Raw genomic sequence first — 22,552 nt, 5'->3', positions numbered from 1 at the left:
GAGTCGATCCATCTTCATTCCTGACCCTCACCTGTTTCTTCACCTCTGAGCAGTGACTCAAATAATACGAGTGCAGATCAAATCAGAGACAATGATTCTCTCAGCAGGAACGTTGACCTGATTCTCCGAGCGCGGGGCGAGGACAGCGTGTTCCTCCCCGAGCAGAGCTTCTCCTCCTTCAGGTCGGTTACCCGGAGGAGGAGACCCCGAGGCCGACACGTGCAGGACAGGTCACGTGCCGACACGTGCAGGAATTAAAACAGCCTTTTATAATGCCTGCTAGCCAATTCTGGAGGAAGTTGCGGTAGGACATCTGTTCTCTGGTCATTTGGTGTTCGGCTCCTCGGCTCGCCCTGAAGCAGAGCGTCTGCTTCCATCTCTGCTGATCAGGGCCTCTGATAACCTAGTTGCACAGCCTGAGTGGTTCTCTGCCAGGGGAAGGGAGAAGCAGGAGAGGATCTATTGTTTAGATCAGTTCTTGTTCTGATCCTCTGCAGCGAAAGAAAATTGAGAATAATTTTATAAAGTACGGCTCACTCTGTTTTACTGCCTATACTAAAAAATCTGTACAGTCCCCTTAAAGTCAAATAAACCATCCCAAGCTGCAAACTTTCATAGATTGCGGTGGCAATGTGTGATGATGATTTAGTTTTGATCTATTTTTATCTTCTCCCTGGTTCTGATGTGTTTCCTGCAAAAATCGAAATCAGTAAAACAGACTCATCATCATGGTCGGTTGTTCTGCAGTGGTTCAGCTCGGTCACTGAGGCTTTAGTGACAGAAAGTGACCTGCAGTGGTCCTGAGTATCTGCTGGTTTGTGTGTGTTTGTGCGTGTGTGTGTGTTTGTGTGTGTGTTTGTGTAATAACAGAAAAGGAGGAGGTGGAAAAACCAGCAGTTAAATATTAGAGGGATTTATTTATTGATCCTTATCTAGTCCAGTTTTGTCTTTGTGTACATGCACAAATGGAAATGTGCGGCCTCAAACATCACATAGTTGAAGCAAGTGTGTGTGTGTGTGTGTGTGTGTGTGTGTGTGTGTGTGTGTGTGTGTGTGTGTGTGTGTGTGTGTGTGTGTGTGTGTGTGTGTGTGTGTGTGTGTGTGTGTGTGTGTATGTGTATGTGTATGTGTGTGTGTGTGTTTGTGTTTGTGTGTTTGGCCCTTTGCAAACTGGATGTCTTAATAAATACCATCTGGTTGAGCAGGCAGGAGGTTTACCTTTCTCACGTATGAACACACAACCTGCTGAGGGAGGGAGGGAGGGAGGGAGGGAGGGAGGGAGGGAGAGAGAGAGAGAGAGAGAGAGAGAGAGAGAGAGAGAGAGAGAGAGAGAGAGAGAGAGAGAGAGAGAGAGAGAGAGAGAGAGAGAGAGAGAGAGAGAGAGAGAGAGAGAGAGAGAGAGAGAGAGAGAGAGAGAGAGAGAGAGAGAGAGAGAGAGAGAGAGAGAGAGAGAGAGAGAGAGAGAGAGAGAGAGAGAGAGAGAGAGAGAGAGAGAGAGAGACTCAACAGAAGGAAGGAGGGATGGAACAATGAAAAAGGAATAGAAAGAGGAGTCAAGCCAATTAGAGAAGAAAGAGAAGCCAGATGGAGGTGGAGTGAAACTGTGTTGCTGCAGATTTGTAATTAGATGATTTGTAATTATCAGATAAATCAGGTTCAATAAAAGATCAGTGATCCAAATAAACAAGAAACCAAGGAGTTTTGAATTTAGAGCAGAGAAGCTTTTCAAACCCAGAATTCATCTGTTGGAGACTTTTCAGTTCAATGTTTAGACGAATAGAGGAAAGTTTTGTCTGCATTAAAATTTGCAGACTATTAAAATTAAAAGTTGCTACAGTTAACGTTACGGACGTGAACGTTTCTTATAGCGCCCCCCACAGGCAACTCACTTTGACTCTTTAGCTGCTGAAGGACGATGCCACAACACATCACTGCTCCAACCAGTCAACCTCTGAGCTGCAGACTGGGACATATCATCTGAGATATCACATCTGACGGCTGGTCACGCTCTCAGCCTGTGAGGTCAGCTGCTGCTGATGGAATAAACCTCTTTATCCATCTGTCTCCCTCTCAGGTGGGGACGAAGAGAAGGACTTTGACATCCAGAGGAATAGTGGAACCATCTCCATCGCCCGCGGCCTCGATGCGGCTCGCCGCTCCAACTACAACCTGACGGTGCGAGTCACTGACGGCCACCACACCGCCATCACACAGGTGAATATCTGTTCTGTTGAAAACTGGTCTCTGACACAGGATGAAGAAGATACATGTCTTCAATTCCTTCTTTTTACATTAAAACAAACCAGTTGACTTATAGTTGTCTGACTTTTGAGCCTAAATCAAAACAAGACAACAAAACACCATTTTGCTCTGAACAAGTGAAAACACTCTAATCTCATTGTTCTAATACTGTGTTAATCCTCTCCCTGAGCCGAGCCGACTGCATTAAACAACAATATCCTGCAAATTCATTTATCTTCTCATTTGCATTTGAAAATCTTGGGTTTAGAATCTAATCTTAAATCCTGCCAGCGGCAGCTTCCATGTTTAATGTGGCTCAGGCTGAGCACCTGTTGTCTGACACCCTGTGTGTTCCATCTTTAACCTGCAGGCCTACATCCGGGTGCTGGACATGAACGAACACCGGCCCGTCTTCCTGAAGCCGCTGTACGAGGTGAGGTCCAGAGGATGATGTGTAATGTTTGAATAAATAGATCAGAGTAGCAGAGCTTCCAGGTGAGTTATTACAGAAACAGTTGTGTGTGATTATATCAGAGCTCCGCTGTGATCTCAGGAACAGAAGCCTTAAAGCAAGTTTGTTTATGTCGGGGATTTCTACATTAAAACCAGTCAAACAAACCAACCTCTCATCAAAGAAGGTTCCCTAACGTCTCTGTGCCGTGTCCCTGAGTGAAGGGTGAACACTGATAATACCAACAGTAAATATTAACAGTAATCCTGAAAGCAACTGCATCAGATTCAGATGTGACCTTCATGTTGGATTAATGAGAATCACTCTCTTTTTCTTGTCTTCTTTTCTTTTATATAATCTTTGGAATAATCGTGTGACTACTTTGGAATCTATAGTTTTGTTTGGTGTAAACTTTAACTTCCACCAAAGAAGTTATGTTTTCATTCCTGTCTGTTTATTTGTTGGTTTAAAAGTGAGATATCACAAAAGCTACCGGACAGATTTCCATGAAACGTGGTTTGAATTTAAAAAACATACATTTCAACCCTGTCTGCGTTTTTCGAGGCTGCTTCACTGTTGTTTTTATTAATCAGAGTAATCATCACCCTCCTTGATCCTGCCACTTCTCTAACACTATATCTCCTTGTCCTCAAAAAGTTGTCTGTCCTCAGTCAGACCACAATTATGAATACAAATTGTTATTCAAACCAAAACCTGATTTCAATTTCTAAACCCTGTTGTTGTTTTTGATCATTATTATTTCCCCTTGTGTTTCAAGGTGTGGGTTCCTGAGGACACCTCCCCGTGGAAGGACATCCTGCAGATCAGTGCTCAGGACGCCGACGCCAACAGTAAGCTGGTGTTCTCCATCCACAGCAGCCTCCACCCCGACAGCACCAAGTTCTTCCACCTGGACCCGAAGAGCGGCGTGGGGGTGATAACGGAGGAGCTCGACTACGAGACGATCTCTGTTCATACTCTCATTGTCATGGTAGTGACACAGTTCTCATCCATGCAGTTTCAGTTTAACTGAATATTCTGGACACTCTAACATTGCTCCTCCTCAGGTGCGGGACCAGGAGATCCCAGTGAAAAGGAACTTTGTGAAGGTGGTGGTTCACGTGGAGGACTGTAACGACCACTCGCCAGTGTTCCTCAGCCCTCGCTACGAGACCACCATCTCCAACCTGGCCCCCGCCGGCTCCGAGGTGATCCGCGTCAAGGCGCTGGACAAGGACCAGGGCAGCAACGCAGACGTCAGATACTCTCTGCACTCAGGTTCGTCCTCACACCTTCAGAGCTGAAACATCTGGACAATTATTGACAACGTTTGATCAAAGTGGTGAAAAAAACATGTTGCAGAGAAGAGAACATCTGACAGACAATCCAATTATTCAATTTACAATCATCTAAAACCAAGACAAGTAGAGAATTCTCACTTTCTTAAAACCTGAATTCATAGTTTTTGCTTTATAAATTACTTAAACCTTTAATTACCAAAATCAATAAGATCAATAACCTGGTTAAAATCTAACTGTCAGGTTGTTTTATTATAACAGTCTATCATAAGAACTTCAAGTCTTCAAGTACCCTGATAAAAACGACTGATTTGTGAGTATTTTCTTTGTGTAACACTTTATTTTCTCTCCTGCAGGAAACATCGACCACATCTTCTCCATAGATCCTAAGCTGGGCTCCATCACTGTCTCCAAGCCTTTGGATCTCCAGCCTCAGGACCTGTTCCACCTGACGGTGAAGGCCACCGATCAGGGCTTCCCTCAGCGCAGCGACCTCTGCTCCATCCACGTCCACATCCGCATCTCCGACCATTCCCCCCCCACCTTCCTTCTGGACGAATACCTAACAGAGATCAGTGAGCTAAGCGCCTTCGGAACGCCGGTCGTCACCATCTCGGCTTCCAGCCCCGCTGCAGTGCATTATGGGATAGAAAGTGGCGATCCAAATGGGATCTTTCACATCAACCCCTCCACCGGGTTGATCTCAACCCAGCAGCACCTGGATTTTGAGAACTGTGTTTCCTACAAACTGAAAGTCACAGCTTCCACGACAGCCGGAGCGTCGTCCAGGGTCCTCGTCCACATCTACGTGATGGACGAGAACGACAACGCTCCCGCTTTCCAGCAGGGGGCGTACACGGGGCACATCGGGGAGGCGGCGAGCATCAACAGCCTGGTGATGGGAGAAGGAAACACTCCACTGGTCATCCAGGCGTCCGACGCTGACAGAGATGTAAACTCTCTGCTGGTGTATCAGATCCTCGAGCCCGACATCCTGAACGTTTTGAAGATGGACTCCAGTACGGGCACCATCTCTTTAATTTCACCAGTCGACTTTGAAACCAGGGCCGAGTATCACTTCACGGTGCAGGTGAAGGACTCGGGGGAGCCATCGCTGTTTGCAGCTGAGCCCGCCAAGGTCACTGTTCGCATCCTGGACCTGAATGACTGCCCCCCCCAGTTCACCGCCCCGGTGTACGAGCCGTCCATCATGTTCCCGGCTGTCAGACACTCAGAGGTCGTGCGCGTCACGGCCCATGACCCCGACTCATCAGTGTCATACAGCATCACCGAGGGGAATCTTCACAACGCCTTCTCTGTTCACCCCCACACCGGCGTCATCATCGTGAGCAACGTGTCAGAATTCAGGCCGTTTTATCAACTGGTTGTCAAAGCGTCCGACGGCCTCTACAAAGACTCGGCCACCGTCCTGGTGAATGTGACCAACCTCACAGCGAGCGACCTCGGGTTCCAGCACAGGGTTTATTCAGCAAGCGTCACAGAGAACCTCCGGACGGTCAAAACGTTAGCTGCACTAAAAGCAACAGGCTGCCATTTGAACGAGCCTCTGTTTTATTCTGTGCTGAACCCGATGGGGCGGTTTGCAGTGTCCCAGTCGTCGGGCGTTCTGGAAACAACGGGCGTCCCCTTTGACAGGGAGGAGCAGGACGTGTACAATGTGGTGGTGAAGGTAGAAGACATGAGGAGCCCAGCCAGGACGGCCACAGCGCAGGTCAAAGTGTTCATAGAGGATGTCAATGACAATTCTCCACAGTTTCTAAATCTACCGTTTTCAATGATGATCACTGAGGACACAGAACCGGGAGACGTTTTATATCAAGTCACTGCCGTCGATAGAGATTTGGGGGAAAATGGATTCATCGTGTATTCACTGGAGGAAGATTACAACCTCTTCAGAATCGATCCCGGTGTCGGCGACGTGTCCCTTCAGAGGCCGGTGGACTTTGAGGCCCTGAACAAGTACGTGTTGAGGGTCTTGGCCGTAGATGAGGCTGAGCCCACTCACAGCACATCGGCGCAGCTTGTCATTCAGGTGAGGAATCGAACCAACCCCGTTTTCCAGACTCTCCTTTACCCGCTTAAGGTCCCTGAAAACGTCCCGACCTTCACCACCATCCTGCACGTCCAGGCCAGAAATCCGGAGGGCTATCGGCTCATCTACAATCTTGAAGAGGAAAACGGCTCAAAACACTTTCACATCGATTTCAAAACGGGCGCTTTGACCGTCACCAACCCGCTGGACTACGAGAGTGAGACGATGCACGTGTTGACGGTGCGAGCGTCGGACTCTGTGACCGGAGCTTTCTCTGAGGCCTCGATAGAAATCGAAGTGGAGGACGTGAACGATAACGCACCTGTGTTCTCGAAGTCAAAGTACAGCGTGAACATGGCTGAAGCGCTTCCTGTTGGTTCCTCGGTGATTCAAGTGTCTGCCTCCGACAGGGACTCTGCTCAGAACAAAGATTTGACCTTTGAGATAATGAAAACTGAGGGAAACGAGACCGAGTTCTTTGAGGTCGACCCGAGCAGCGGGATGATCGTCACCAAACAAGTCCTGGATCATGAGAACACAAAGCACTTTATTTTGAAAATCAAAGCCACGGACCACGGCTCTGCTCCCCTCAGCGGTGAAACCAGTGTGTTTGTAAATGTCACGGATGTGAACGACAACCCACCGGACTTCGTCACCTCCCAGTACGGAGCCAATCTGGATGAAATGGCAAAGTGCGGCCACATCGTCATCAAGATCCAAGCGTCCGACCCCGACACCGGCGACCTGAACAACCTCAAGTACAAGATCCTCTCGGGAAACGAAGGTCGCTACTTCAACATCAACGAATCCTCGGGGATCATCTCCTTCTCCAACGTGTGCAAGAGGAACATGGATCCTTACTACAACCTGACGGTGGCCGTGTCCGACGGCGTGTTTCAGAAAACTGCTCCGGTCAACATCGACATGATCAACAGCAACAGACACAGTCCGTACTTCAAACAGGACGTCTACGAGGCCGAGCTGGCTGAGAACGCCGAGGCGGGGACTCGAGTGATCCGATTGGCCGCCATCGACCCAGACGACGGGCCCTACGGCAGCGTGGACTACACCATCATCAACAAACTCGCCGACGAGAAATTTGCCATCGACGTTGACGGACAGATCGTCACCACCCAGCCGCTGGACAGAGAGAACCCGGCCCAGAGGGTGATCGCTATCAAAGTGATGGCGAAGGACGGCGGCGGAAAAGTGGCTTTTTGCACCGTGAAGATTATTCTCACCGACGAGAACGACAACGTGCCTCAGTTCAAGGCCTCAGAATACCAGGTGTCGATTCAGTCCACGGTGAATAAAGGCTCCCCGGTCATTCAGATCATGGCGTACGATGCAGACGACGGCAAAAACGCTGATGTCACGTACAGCGTGGACGAAGACGAAGAGGTGACCGAAGACATCATCGAGATCAACCCCTTCACCGGGGTCGTGAGCGTGAAGGAGAGCCTGGTGGGCAAAGAGAACAAGATCTTCAACTTCAAGGTCAAGGCTCGGGACGGCAGCCTGCCCTTCTACAACTCCACCGTCCCCGTCCAGGTCAAAGTGGTTTCTCCTGAGGTTCCTCTCCCGAAGTTCTCCGAGCCTCTCTACACCTTCTCAGCTGCAGAGGACGTCCCCATCGGGACGGAGATCGGCTCCGTGAGGGCCAACTCCAAAACGCCGCTCATCTACAGCCTGGTGAACGGGAACACGGTGGAGAGCAACAGGGACAGAGTTTTCAGCCTGGACAAGGAGAGCGGGACTCTGCTGGTGCAGAAGACCATCGACCACGAGAAGACAAAGTGGTACCAGATAGACGTGATCGCTCAGGGGAACCACAACGGGACGGACGTGGCCTCGCTGGTGTCCGTCAGCATCCAGGTCCAGGATGTGAACGATAACCAGCCGGTGTTCGATGCCAGCCCGTACAGGGCCTTCCTGGCTGAGAACATGCCGGCTGGAACCACCGTCATACAGGTGAGAGACAGAGAGCACTCTTTCTTATTCTTAGAGAGAGAGAGGAGGGTTAACTGTGATGTTGAGAAAAGAAAAATAATGATTTCTGAAGTTTAATGAGAACATCAATCAACTTCATCAGATTGATCTGATCAGCAAAACACTAGAAGCATGAAAGAAGCCGTTTATCTCCAGAGTTCATATCTTTCATCTAATGTGTTCACTACCTCTAGAAACAGGAAACAAGAGGATTTAATAGAGCTGAAGTGATGAAGTTGTTTTTTAACTTTTAAACCAAATATTTACTATTTCCATGCTTCTCAAAATCCAACACTTCCTGGTTGAATATCTTTACTGACTAAAAGATTAAACATAATCAACAAACAATCTCTAAATGTCTCAGCTTGTCAGGAGATTTATGTTCAATCTGAAAACCAAAGTTCAACCACTTCTCATATTGACCTGCAGGTCACCGCCAATGACCCGGACACCGACAACAACGGGGTCGTGACCTACACCTTGGAGTCGCTCCCTCACGACGCCACTGCTGAGGTCACGGAGGTGTTCTCCATCGACGGCGAGGGCGGCTGGATCACGACCACGCGGGAGACGGACTGCGAGACCACCAGAGTCTACCGGTTCAACGTGGTGGCCACGGATCACGGCGGAGACGTCAAGCTGTCCTCCAGCGTCCTGGTGGAGGTGACGGTGATGGACGAGAACGACAACCCGCCCAAGTTCTCCGATGACGTGTACCACGGCTCGGTGGTGGAGGACAGCAGTCCAGGGGAGGTCATCGTCTCAATGACAACCACCGATGCCGACGTGTCTCTGGAGAACCGGCTCGTGACCTGTTACATCACAGGTCAGTTTTTTATGAAAGTGTGTTTTGTGCATTTGAAAAACTGTTGTATGACCTTTATCAGTTTAAACTCATTGAAAAACATCAGATGAATCGATGTAGGAGCTGTAGCTCACTCCTGCTTAAAACTTAAAACTCTACCTGCCGGTGACGGTTCAGTGCAGCCGTAGATTTCCAGGGAATGTGTGACTGTTTGTGTAACTGTGTTTGACATCAGGTTTTACCTGTGATCATTACGTTTTCTCTGAGAGCGGGTTTGTGTTTGTTCCCATCCTGCTGCTTCTCTGATGGATTCATCAAGACATTATTGAGGTGGAATTAAATGTCAGTGGACCGCTGAGAGTTGATGTTCCTCAGCCACAGATTAAACACGAAGAGGAAGCGGTTGACGAGCCGACAAAGCAGAATTGCCAAGTTTGAAACCCTGCGGCTAGCAACAAAAACAAAGCCTTGTATTTATGCAAATCTATGATTCTCCTCCAGACAGTCGAACCTGGACAGATCTAAAGGGGCTCGCTGTCACAACAGGGTTTTTAGGAAAGAGTTACCGGGGAATATTTGCACTGGAATTATTTATAAACGGTCTGTTTGTCTGACGTGTCTCTTCAAAAACAAACAGAAGAAAATCTTTGGGATATTAAAGCTGCCCCGCACCAGAATGATTCATGTGATGATTGTACTTATTCAGGAGAGTGTGTGTCTGCAGCAACAAGCTTCTTTCTGTTTTGCTTCAGGGCCTTAAACATTTTTAAACTCAACCACCTGAGAAAGTTTTGACAAAACACCAGAATAACATCTAATTATTCCTGTGATTTACATGCAAAGCTAAAATAAATGTTTCTAGAGTCATAAATAACAAGTGTCAGCTGCTCTAAACAGAGTAGTTAGTTGAAATTTAGTGTCTGACATGCTTGTCCGTCACGGTTTGATACGAGGACATATCCCCACCGTCGCTGCAGGCTGCTGTCGGACTGCAGCAGCTGATTACAGCTTTGTTACTGCCAAACAAAACCCAAATAACAGCTCCTCACGTCAGTCTCAAGGTCTGTGTGGATTCAGACATTACTGAGGTTGAAGAGGTTTTGTTCATAAAACAGATAAACAACAGTCGTGGCTTCATCTGTGCATCAGCTGTGCTTGGTCGCACCGTGCAGACTGTGTTTGATTCATGAAATAAAAGCTTTAAGGTTTTTATCTCAAAGATACGAGTTTGAGATCAAGGAAAGAAAAGAATGAATTCAAACAAGGAAAAAGTAGTTATCTTATTTTTTTTAAATCTATCGGAATCCACTTCCCTTGAAAAAGTTAATTAAATCGAACTAGTATTTTTAAGTTGTTTTACTTTATATCTCCTTGTTAGTATGTCTTATAACTGGGATGTATTCACCAGCTTTTGTCTGGTTCCTCCACCTTAAGAAGTGACAGGTGGACTTTACAGGGTTCAGGTAAAACTTGTCCAACTTGAATCATACTTCAAAAATTCATTGTCCTCTCATCCAGCCATTAATGGAAATGTATCTTTCACTGGTGTGTGGCACACAGAACAACACAATACAATGCTGTATACATTTCAGAAAACTACAAAATGCTGTATTACAATTTTAATTTGAGTTCAAGTTACCTGTGACTTGTTCAAAACTAAATATTATACCTACAGTGAAAAGAGCTGGATTACTCTTGTCATCTGCTAAGAAACACAAACAAACTGATTTTCATTTATCTTTAATTTAACTTTTTGAAACCTGCAGAAACCTTAATACCCGTAACAAGGTTTTTCAATTTCCTGTGTAATTAGTGCTAAATTGTGTTTTTCTTCCCTGTAGTTATTCCTGTAATCAACAGCTTAACACAAGCAATTATTTGGTTAATTATGAGGAACATTAGCTGTGGTATTGATCTTCTTCCTCGCTCCTGCAGACGGGGACCCGTTGGGCCAGTTCGCCATCATCCAGCAGGACGAGGGCGAGTGGGGCCTGATCGTGAAGGAGCGTCTGGACCGAGAGTCCAGAGACAGGTACACGCTCCGAGTCATCGCCACCGACGGGAAGTCTGAGGCTGCGGTGACCGTGGACGTCCACGTGCTAGACATCAATGACAACAGTCCCCTGTGTGACCAGGTGAGTTGTCCAGCAGCAGCTCAGCAGACACGTTCACAGGCCAAGGCCAAGGAAATTCTATTTTCTTAATTAGACCAATAGAATCTGAGTGAATCCTTTAGTGATAAAGAATCTCATTAAACGCCTTTAAGTGAAGAAACAGTTGAGAACACTAAACATTTGTGTATTTTTGATCTAATTTAACTTTTTAAAATAAAATATTGGTCAACCACCTTCCACCTCTACTGTAAAAAATGGTATTGGTTATTGCTACATACAAATAAACGTTATAATAAAATAGAAACGAAAAGTAGATAATTCCCTCCAGTTAAATTGTGAATGTATCTTGGAAGAAATAATCGTTCTTCTTCAAAGACTCTGAAAAGGTTCAACTCTGCTATAAATCACATGTTTCCTCCAGTAGCTTCACAGAGAGCAGTGTGATTATCATTATGCTCATTATCCTCGTGGTGTTGCAGCTCGTGTACACGGAGGTGGTGATGGAGAACTCGCCCTCCAGGCTGTTTGTGCTGAAGGTGTCCGCCTCTGATCCCGACGTGGGAGCTAATGGACAGATCTCCTACACCCTCCACGGCCCCGACGCAGACAAGTTCCATCTCGACCACCGGACAGGTAGGATGCTGAGAGCGCTCCCTCGGAGTGTTTAAGTCGGTGATACCATCGGCACTCTGCCGCGTCTCAGACAGGCTCCACGCTGACAAGGGCCCAAAAAAACACTTCTATTGTCGTTTGTGTTTTCATCCCGCTCGCTCACATCCATCACACTTCACGTCTGTCAAAACATCTCATGTGGTAGACGCCAGCCGATCGACCTGGAGGACATCAGACCAACTAACAGAGCGGCTTCATCCACATCAGAATGTTTTAGTTTTAAAAAACATCACTGTTTATGTTGATGTCCACAATATCACGTTTTTTAGGTTTCCGAGCTTTTTATGAAACATTTCAGTCTGAAAACTCTTTTAATCTAGATAAGGGAAAAGACTGAAACTGTTTGAAACACATCAATGCTCCTTCCTGATTGGTTCTTAGAGAAGAAATCCTTCGTCTCACTGTTCACTTTAGTTTTAATCCCTTCGTTGTTATTTCTGGGACTAAAGAACCAACTAGTAAACAATCAACTTCCTGTTAACACCGACACACAAGAGCACTGTACAAAAAAACATTTAATGAAACGATTTATGATTTATAATATCGATATCTGGACTGGAAACATTGAAATAACATTGAAAGCTGTGTTTGACTTCCAGGCGAGCTGTTCACTCTGGCCGTGCTGGACCGAGAGACGGAGGTGGGATACGACCTGGTGGTGAAGGCCACGGACGGGGGGGGGCGCTCCTGCCAGGCGGACATCCTGCTGCTGATCCAGGACATGAACGACAATCCTCCTCGCTTCTCCTCCAGCCACTACGAGGTCACCGTGTTCGACAACACCACCCTGCGCACGCCCGTCGCCGTCATCTACGCCCAAGACCCAGACACCGGTAGGTCGCCGGCGCCATCGAGTCCTTCTATCATCATGTCGGCTTCTCTGGAAATGTAAATCAGAGTCTATGAACAGAGAGAACATTATAAACATGTAGTTTCACTCAGGCCAGAACATGTTGTGGCAACACCTTGGTCCTTTTTACTCTATTACCTCTATTACAGCCTAATGCTCAGGCTTGTCTGTGTGTGTCTGTCTGTGTGTGTGTGTGTGTTATTACTGATCCTTAACACAATGAAAGACCGAGCCATTCCCATTCCTGAAACACCCACGTGATGAAACCTTTTCTGTTTCATTCCAGCTCTGGCATGAAGGATTTGAACTCTTAACATTAAAATCTCACTCTGCTCGTTAGGCCACAGTCATTTAACTCGTTTCTCATTTCCTGTCCAGTGGTTTATTTTGACTATTTGGTCTGAGAGTGTGATATTGATCCTGTGATATTGAGTGTTGGTCTTTGGATCTAACATCGGATTTCATCCCGATATTATGTCTGATAAATGATTCCTGATGTGTTGACTGAAAACACATCACCTGCTTCTTTTTATTCAGCCTCTTGACTTTTTACTGCCTCATTTACTTCAACACAAACCTGTGATACACAGAAAGTGTCATTTATTCTCTGACTTAAAGCTGAAGAATGTGTGAAACCCAGTTTTTACAGAAAGACACGATGACATGAGAGCTCCCAAAAGTGAAGCTAAGAGTCTTGATCTCCACCTAGTTAAAAATTGTGATTTGATGTTATAAAAACTAGGTTAAACATCATGATTGACCGCTGAGATTATGTACAACGTTTGATCTAGGACAGACAATGAGATTCAAGAGCTTTTGTTGATGCCTCTTGTTTCTATTGTGAACGTGTCTGAACATAAAATCTCCTGCTGTGTTCTTCTTGTGAAAGTCTGGAACAGTTTGTCCTGATCGTGTCTGAAAAACATCTTCAATTTCATATAAAGGTGCCAGGATTTTAAAAAGTTTTTTTTTAGAGTTTATTTCTTTACAGTTACTTCCAGAGTTCACACAAAGACAAACTTCAGTCCTCTTCTCACATAGACGTCTTCTCAAACCTGAGTGTGTGTTTGTGTGTTTCTTCCGTTCTTGTTTATTATCCTTTCCCTCATGACTTCCTTTAAATGTGTTTCTATTTTTCTCTTTCCTGTGATCTACATAAGCCTCTTGTTTTGAGTCTCACTTCTGAGTGTTTTTTAGAAAACAATTTGATCACACTGTTGTTGTTGTTTCTTTAGCTCTGAACAAATACCAAACCAATTGGAACCAATCTCTACCGATTTAAATGAGCTGGCAATGGTTGGTGCAAATTTCAGCAGCAGTGTTTTTGAATCTTTTATTCATTCGCTGCCTCGGATGTTTTTTAAGGTGTTGGAACAGTAAAATCACACAGAGGTGAAGTATAACGCACTTTGCTTAGTCATTGGACGTGTGCCTGATGTGTGTGTGTGTGTTTGTGATGTGTGTGGAATGTCTGTGTGTGTGTGTGTGTTAGTGTGTGTGATGTGCCATTCAAATTACTTAAATTCTCACAGACACGTTTACGCTCAAATTGAATTGTTTACGCACAAAAACACAGATTCACACTTGTTAGTCGCAGTTCACACACACTAGGATTTGATCAGATGCACAGAGATGAGCAAAGTCTGAATGGTAAACATTCACACACACACACACAAACACACACACAGACACACAAGGAAACAGCAGCAGACAGAGCAGCCGCTCCCTCAGATGTGCTGCAGCTTGTCGTCTTTCTCACAGAGCGACGGTGACGAGGGACTCACATTTTTATGTCTCAAAGAAATGCATCGAAAACACTGATAATCTGGAACAAAGACGATTGTCTCAAAACGTGGGAACATCTGTGATAAGAGTCAAACTCGTCTGAGGGGATTTTAATTTCCCAGATTTAGATTTTTTGGTCTCTCAAGCACCAGGAAACTTGAGGGAAGTGAGAAACCAGTGCAGACCCGAAGCAGCTGGACCTCAGACCTTCTGTTTGTCGGAGCTTTGTGTTAAAAATGTTGACCTTTGGTTGCGGCACGCCCTTCAGTGTGTGTAATTACACACAAACGGCAGGGACGTGTGCACAGCGTTCAGGGATCAGGTGAATCCAGGGATCAACCTGTTTGTCTCATGCTTCACAGCTTCCTGGTTTTCCTCCCGTTGTTTGCATTGTTTGCACAGCACAGTTATTTTTACTTTAGTTTTAAAACTATAAATACATTTTTTATTTTTGCTTGTTTTTTTTTATATCATAACCTTTTAGATTTGATGATACAACCTGACCCTCGTGCTCTGACATTCAGGATTCAAACCACAACATAATCTGATTGTGAAGTGAATCCATCCGTCTTGTGTTCTTGTTGTGACGTGTGTTAGACGGCGTCTGGTCAGGTTGTGGTTAGATTTCTCCTCTGGAGTTACATGATTTCTCCTTTGGCAAATTACAGGTGAATCACCGTGAAACTCTCTGAGCTCATCTCTCTTTGCCTTTGTTCCAGATGAGAACAGTAATAACTTCTTGCCGTATTTCAATATCCTCTCTCTCATCACAATGATGAAACCAAACAAAATGTAATTTGGTCATTTCCAAACAAATATAGTGAATATTCAAACTGAACTGATTTGTTTTGGTGCTGCTGATCAATATCTGGGATTAGTTTATTTTATTAATCAGTTCTGTGTGTTCACTCTGTGCAGGAATAAACTCGGAGGTGAAGTACTCCCTCCTGGCAGGAGACGACGGTTACTTCTCTCTGGACGAGTTCTCGGGGGTTCTGCGTCTGGAGCGACCTCTGACCTCAGACACCCCGCCCTCCTTCGAGCTGAAGGTGAAAGCCACCGACCGAGGGCTGCCCCGTCACCTCTACTCCATCGCCACCATGACGGTGGACGTGGTGTCCCTGGACAACTACCAGCCCGTCTTCCTGAGCTCCGAGTACACCGCCCAGCTCCCGGAGTCCACGGCGGTGGGGGTGGAGGTGCTGAGTGTCTCCGCCCTCACCACGGACGGAGGAGGACCGGATCCTGTCGTGTATCGCATCGTGTCCGGTAACGAGGACGGACGTTTCCTGTTGGACTCAAGGACAGGTCAGTGCTCATGTTCCTCATCGTGTTTACACAGCTGGTGAAGCATCAGTTCCTCTTCCTCAGTTACAGATTCAGTTCTTGGTCACATTGGACCTCAACATGTCGCACAGCAGAACTTTCCTCTTCCTCTTTCAGAACCGAGTCTTTGTGCTTTAAGTCCAGCTGCATCACTTCATGACATTAAACAGGGAACGGTCATAAAAGCAATAAGGATTCAATCTAAATTCCTTCTCATGTTGTTAATGAGTGTTTCACATATTTGCAGTTAATTAGTGAAGTCTTTAAATTAAATTCAATATTCTGTGGATATGAACATGCATCAGTTAAGGCCACAGTGTGAAAGGCTGCGGGCGAAGATATAAATTAGAGTCGACCTCCTCATTGAGAAACTTTACTGGTAATTAGACGACTAAACGGCCAGAAGCTCTTTTCTAACTTCTGGCCGTTTAGTCCTCCTCTGGTTTTCTGACTTACTTTTCTTTACTTTTCTTTTTTCCTGAGTTGTTAGCGTTGCCTGTTCATCCAGCCTCCAGTTAATTTTTTTACGATAAAAGTTTCTCTTTTCAAATGTAAGTTGAAGTTTGAGGTCGAGTTCCTGTGTCCAGAGTTTCCTCGTGCTCCGTCCCCGGCGGGTTTGGGAATCGAACTGGATTCTGTTCTTTGGACTCTTGTTGTCAATAAATCATTAAAAGACAGAAGACCCATGATAACTGCTCGCTGCATTAGTTTCAGTGTTTGAGGGAGAGTTAGAAAGTTTGAAACAGCAGAGATGTGGAGATCCAGAACTCTGCAGCAAAGGAAGCTGGGTAAATAAAAAAAGTCTGAACTGATTGCATGAATGAACCGGCTGAGAAGAGGCCTCGGGGATAAAGACCTGTAGTGACCTTCTGGTGTTGGTCCCGTAATCAGTCAAGAATCAGACACTAAAGAGTTTTGGTGTTGAGTTGTTTCAAGTGGGACCTTGAGCGTCTGGACAAGTGGAGGAGGAGGAGGAGGAGGAGGAAGAGGAAGAGGAGGAAGAGAGCTACTGCACGTCTCCTGCTCTTCGGTTGCTTCTGTTTTCTCTCACTGTGTATGTTTGTATCTTCCTCTAATAATTAAATCCCCCGATCGTCTTCGAGCATGGAACAAACTCACTTCCTCCTCTTTGTTTACTCACTAACAGGAAACTCAGCTGCTCAGGAATTCAAACCTCTGCTCTTCTGAGTTGTTGGTCCTCGTTGTGCTGTGTGTGTTGTGTTCCCATTCAAAATTTGGATGGACTTAGTTTATATATTTTTCAAAAGCATCGATGATGTGAGTAGTGAGTGAGATATTAGCTGCAGATGATTTATAAGTAGAAAGTCCCTCAGTAGAGCGCAGACCTCCGTCAAGGCCCAACAGGCCCCTTATGAAACCACATTTAAATTCAATTGAACCACATTTGCAGAAATTCATATATCAGATGTCAGTCCACTAAATATTTTCAATTTTTCCATCAAGATCCTAAAAGCTTTTCATTAAAATCTCTTAAAAGAAGGTGCATAGTTAATTTTTCAGGTGTTGTCATGTCGTCCATCTTTATACACTATACGTCTATATGTCTATATGGGATCTGCCCCAAAATATAACGGTCTGTGTCTCATCCTTTTGTGTAATCAGCAAGGGTTGTGATGTGATGGCGCAGAACAGAGGAACGTGTGTAATACAAGAAACTCAGTAAAATTGTTATTGTTGCCGTGCAAGACACAAACTTTGGTGAGTCTGTTGTGCATTTATTAATTTCAATGTTTAGTTGAAACATGTGTGTGTTTGTTTTGCACAGTGAGAAAACTTGTGAAGAACATTTGTGGAGAGTTAAGCTTTGTTTGTGTTGGAGGAGTGACGACACATCACAGGTGCACTGTGTGTGTCTCAGGTTGCACTGTGGTTAAAGGAAACATCAGGACGATGGCAGCTGCTCATGTTTCCTCCGACAAGTGGACGATGCTGGTGTCTCACTTAATTCTGGACTTGACATTAAAAATCCAGTTTAGAGCAGTTTGATTGTGTTGAACTTTATTCTGCTTCTTGAGTTGTGTTGTTGTGAGTCTCTGGACCTTTGAACAAGAGGTTGCTCATGAACGCAGTTTATTGAAAACCAGATGGAGCATGTAAAAGTTCCAAAATGGCCGAAGCAGTTAAACAAGTCTTTGCTTTTAGGGCAAACAGGTGAAACTCCTGTTTTCTTCCCTGAATAAGAATGTTGGCCCTGATTCCACATCAGCCTTTGACGTCCTCCACCACCTGCCACTGCTGCGCTCCTCAAGCTGCTGCTGCTCTATAGAAACAAACCATTCAAACAATCAAGCACATTTCCTTCAGCCCTCACACCACGTGAGCAGCAGATCCCACCACAGGCTGACGTCCGTCCTTGTAAATCCTGATTGTGCAGGTAATTATTCAAATGAGTCCGATTCATTGTGCTGAAATCCTGCATTTTGACGGATGCCTGGTTCGTGTGCTGCAGCTCCTGCTCACGCTGCCCACTGCCAGGTTTCTATCAATAAGAAGGTTGGTGTCTGGGTTGTACTGAAAGAAGCCTGAGCTCATTCTGAACAGCGTGACTTCTCACTAAGTAGAAACTGCGTGAAGGTGATTTGTCACTGTCAACTTCAATTACTCTGATTCCCACATGTCTTAGTGACTACACACACACACACACACACACACACACACACACATACACACATATACACACGGCTCCTCGTCTTCATCCTGAGATATTTGTGTTCTTCAGTTTCACGTCCGTCACGTGTTAGAAACCTCATCCACTCGCTCACTGGGAACCTTCCAGCTTTATTCTCACATGGCCTCACTCTACCTTTGTCCAGACATTGTACTTTTGACCTTGGACCGAGGACGTTTTTAGACGGAGACACGTTCGTCCTCACTTGTTCAGACGGTGTGGACGTCAAACCTTACAGCAGGAGTGGAACAAAGCTTTGGTCCATCTGTCAGCTCGGACCTCCTCTCCCTCTCAGGGCGGCTCAGGCTCAGTCATTTCCTTTAACAGCCGGATGCAGTAGTTTTTTAATTTGATTCAAACTGGAGTAAACAGTGCATCGGTGAGGATAATCATCCGCTGTGCTCCACGGGGCCGAGCGGGACGGCCACGTCGTTCACTGTGTGGTTCCCGATGGTTCCCAGGCTGAAGCTCAGGGAAGCATCTGCCTCGTTAGTGACGGAGGGAGCGGCACCAGACACACGTTTTCCAAACCAACTAATTAGTCGTCCATAAGTCCACGAGTCTCTTCTCTTTAAAACACTCGAGATAAAACTCATCTCCTCTTATTCAGCTGGCGTTTTATCCACTTCAGTATAAAAAGATTTCCTTTCATACTGAGGTTTTTGTAGCAGATAGTGTTTTTCAAAAGTAATAATGAGTCTTTTAAGGTTTGACTTAAACGTAAAAGCGTCATTAAGAGACGAGAGATTTATGCTTTATTGATTTGATTTTGTGTTTTCAAACCATATTGTTCACTTTTATGAGAGAAAAGACTTAAAGTTGAGAATGTGCAGGTTTGTTTGTGTAGTTCACTTTGTCACCTCAGATACACAGCAGCTCACAATTCATTCATTGGAGAATCAGGACTATATTGTATGTCTCCCACTGTGGATGTACAACTCTTTCTTAACCAGTAAGCCATGTAAGTGGTTAACATGACCGACTGGTGGGTAAGTAGGTCACAATGGGTTTTAGTGAACACTTGTCAGAGAAGGAAGACATGCTGCAGCTGTTGGGACAAGGAGCTGTCGAGTGGAAACATGTCGGTTTGAATCAGAGCCTCAGAACCGTGACTCAGATGTGAACATTAAATCTAATCATTCTTCTCTTTCTGAGGCGATAAGTGAAACATCTCAAACTTGATCTGGTTCCTCGTGAAGAAGGAGTCGATAAACACAACTCAGGTTTACTGGTAAAGAAACGACGAACACGAGAGAGACTCATTAATCAGGAAGCCTGGAGCTGATCCAGCTGTTCCCCGGCAGACGAAGGTAGAAAACAAGAATAGATCAAATAAACAGATGAGTAAATAACACAACGTGGATCCTTTCGACTCGAGCTGTCAAATGTCCTTCATCTCAGAAAAATCTATAAAGTGAGCCGTGTGTTCCAGCAGCAAATGATTTGCTTGTTGGAACCTGGAGGTGTTTGGTTTGAGGCGAGTGGTGAAGGGATGTTATTGTTGGATCCTGGTTTGGTCTCTCTTAATGAAGCGCGGTGGAGACACTGGCTGGCGGCCCAGAAAACAGGCTGAGGGCCCCCCCCCCCCCCCCCCCGCTCTGCTGGAGACCACGAGCCTGTCGACAGACACACTCAGTCTGTGTGCGACTCACTGAGGACTGTTCACAATGATACACATTGTTTTAAAAAGTTCTGATCTCTGGTTTTTAATTGTGTCTATAAAAACTGATAAAAAAGAAAGACTGAAAATAGAAAAGATCGTTTTCTTTTAGATAAAATTAGCACTGAGAGAAACACTTGAACCTGAGATTTCATCTTTTCTAGCCTCAGCCTGAAATATTTACTGTGTTATGAAAAGAAAACTCGACTGCATCTTGACTTGAGAAAGTTTTGTCTCTCTGACGAGGCAGCATGTATTTGTAATGACGCCCCCCCCCCCCCGGTAAGGAGATCGTAGAACTACAAAGAACAAAATCAAAAGGTTTTTCTGAAAGACAAATTTTAAAAGTTAAGAATCAAAAGATTTCATCACCACAAAACTAAATCTGAACACAACACACTTGTTATCTTCAAACGGGTCAAATGAAACTTCATGTCCTCTTCAGGGAGAATAACTCAGAGTTTGCTCTGTGGTCCTCAGGCCTCCTGACCCTCATCGCTCCTCTGGATTTCGAGGTTTTGCGGGAGTACTACTTGTCTGTGGAGGGAAGTCGGGGGAAGTCGTCCCTCAGCGACATCACCACGGTCATCATCAACGTGACGGACGTGAACGACAACGCGCCGGTGTTCGGACGGGGCGACTACAGCGCGGACATACCGGAGGACATGTCGCCTGGGGGCCTGGTGATGAAGGTAGAGAGCAAGGCACCGACACACGGGGCTACACAGGAACTTCAACTTACTCAATGATTCACTCGGTTTCATACGTTTTCAGTGGAGCAGAAACAACAAGCTCATTTCTCCAGAGTTCTTATGAAGGGACTGTCTGGAGAAAGTCTGGAGAAAGTCCCGAGCTTGTACGCATGTATCATTACACCAGATGTTCAAGATCTATAAAATATTTTTTACAGTAAAGTTTACTTCAACATCTGCATCACACTCCAGAGAGCAGAGCTGAAAGTTGAAGAGAAGGTCACATTGAATAAATTAATGTTCTTCATCCTCAAGTGTTCAGAGTGTGAATAGAAACAGGAATGTCAGAAATCTTTAATTGAGTCTCTGGATTGAAATGAAATATTTCCAAGTTTCATATTTCGTCATTATCTGACGCTTCAGTGTTTCCATTCCCAACACAAACACACACACACACACACACGCACACACACACACACACACACACAACATGCCTCAGAATCCTCAAAGGTAAAACCTGCAAACACACTCAGATTAACGAGTTTCAAAAATATACCACAACAGAAAACATATAAACAACTACACACAAAACATAAATCAAAATTCAAGTTTGAGACGAAAACACTGAAAGAAAAACTCATGTGTGAAATATGACACATTCATTCTTCTACACACACAACGTGAGATGATGTGGCCAATCAAATCGATGACGCACACGTGTAACAACTACACACACGCACACACACACACACTCATGGTTATCTGACAACATGTCAGCCGTCATCTGTCGGTCTAGCAGCAGAGATAACGCAGCAACCACACAGCTCAGTCTGTAGTCACATGGTTTCATTAATTAATCAATCTGCTGTTGAAGATTTTAATTGATGTTGTAGAACAGGAAATGGACGTCAGGATGAGGAAGACAAGTCTGAACACAATTGTGATCATTAGTAAAATCATGTTTGATTGTCTGTAGTTTTTTGTGTGTGTCCTCATATTGTACTGAAGCTAACACAAGCTCATATTTATAAACCTTTGAAGCTCAAAGGATTGTGTGTCGCCCCCCTGTCATTAGAACGTCTCAAAATACATTGAAATCTCCCTCCAGGTCGCAGCCACTGACCTGGACGGGCCGATCAACAACCGGCTGCGTTACTCCATCGTGAGCGGAGACGCTCGGCAGCAGTTCTCCATCGACCCTCGCAGCGGAGAGATCACGGTGCGGACGGCGGTGGACAGAGAGGAGGTCAGTGTCCGTCTGTGTGTCCAACGAGTACACATGAATACAGGGAAATGACACAGATCAGGAGGAAGCATGTCACAGGCATGGGGAATAAAGGGGAGTTGACTGAATAAGCAAAAAGGAAAGAAATCAAACCCCAGATTCTCTCGTCTCTTCTCCAGATCCCTCACTACTCTCTGACGGTGCAGGCGGCGGACGAAGGGAATCCTCCTCTGTCCACCGCGGTGCACATCACCATCTCCATCACTGACGTCAACGACAACCCCCCGCTCTTCTCACTGGTCAACCACAGCCTGCTGCTGCAGGTGAGTCAACCTGAACCTCCCCCGCAGCATCACATACCACCACACAGGGAAGAGGCCAATCCACAGAATGATCATCAACTGTGGTGGACGTTTGGCCCCATTCGTCTGTCAGTGGCTGCAGATTTCACAGTGAGACCCTGATATTAGCCGCCTGGAACCAGCTGCTACTTGAAAACAGCAGACATGAAAATGATACGCTGTCCCACAAACGGGGAACCTCCAGAGGACCAGAGGCCACACGTCTGATTCCTGTGGGCGTCACCTCCAAGACGCCCTGATCACATGACCCGACACTCAGCCAGTAGCAGACTGAGCTGTTCTGCTTCCCTTCAGTGTTTAACAAAGTTTACTTGTTTGAAAAGGAAACTGAGATTTGAAG

At 45.6% G+C, this 22,552-nt stretch overlaps 1 protein-coding gene across 2 annotated transcripts in view; it reads left to right on the top strand.

Annotated features, from left to right (window-relative positions):
- The window catches only part of fat2 (FAT atypical cadherin 2), a 68,654-nt gene that overhangs the window by 24,882 nt on the left and 21,220 nt on the right, over positions 1-22,552 (top strand). For both annotated transcript variants that reach the window (XM_062394010.1, XM_062394009.1), the window contains exons 7-19: positions 2,075-2,214; positions 2,612-2,674; positions 3,471-3,683; positions 3,760-3,970; positions 4,347-8,014; positions 8,462-8,858; positions 10,773-10,972; positions 11,431-11,584; positions 12,223-12,456; positions 15,177-15,566; positions 20,414-20,625; positions 21,734-21,871; positions 22,030-22,173. In XM_062394010.1, the coding sequence (XP_062249994.1) occupies positions 2,075-2,214; positions 2,612-2,674; positions 3,471-3,683; positions 3,760-3,970; positions 4,347-8,014; positions 8,462-8,858; positions 10,773-10,972; positions 11,431-11,584; positions 12,223-12,456; positions 15,177-15,566; positions 20,414-20,625; positions 21,734-21,871; positions 22,030-22,173 (6,164 nt within the window). The remainder of the gene's footprint in view (positions 1-2,074; positions 2,215-2,611; positions 2,675-3,470; positions 3,684-3,759; positions 3,971-4,346; positions 8,015-8,461; positions 8,859-10,772; positions 10,973-11,430; positions 11,585-12,222; positions 12,457-15,176; positions 15,567-20,413; positions 20,626-21,733; positions 21,872-22,029; positions 22,174-22,552) is intronic.

This window comes from Platichthys flesus, chromosome 8 (genome assembly GCF_949316205.1).
Source record: "Platichthys flesus chromosome 8, fPlaFle2.1, whole genome shotgun sequence".
Classification (NCBI taxonomy): Eukaryota; Metazoa; Chordata; class Actinopteri; order Pleuronectiformes; family Pleuronectidae; genus Platichthys; species Platichthys flesus.
Note: the sequence above shows the minus strand (reverse complement) of the source record. Positions and strands in the feature narration are given on the sequence as shown.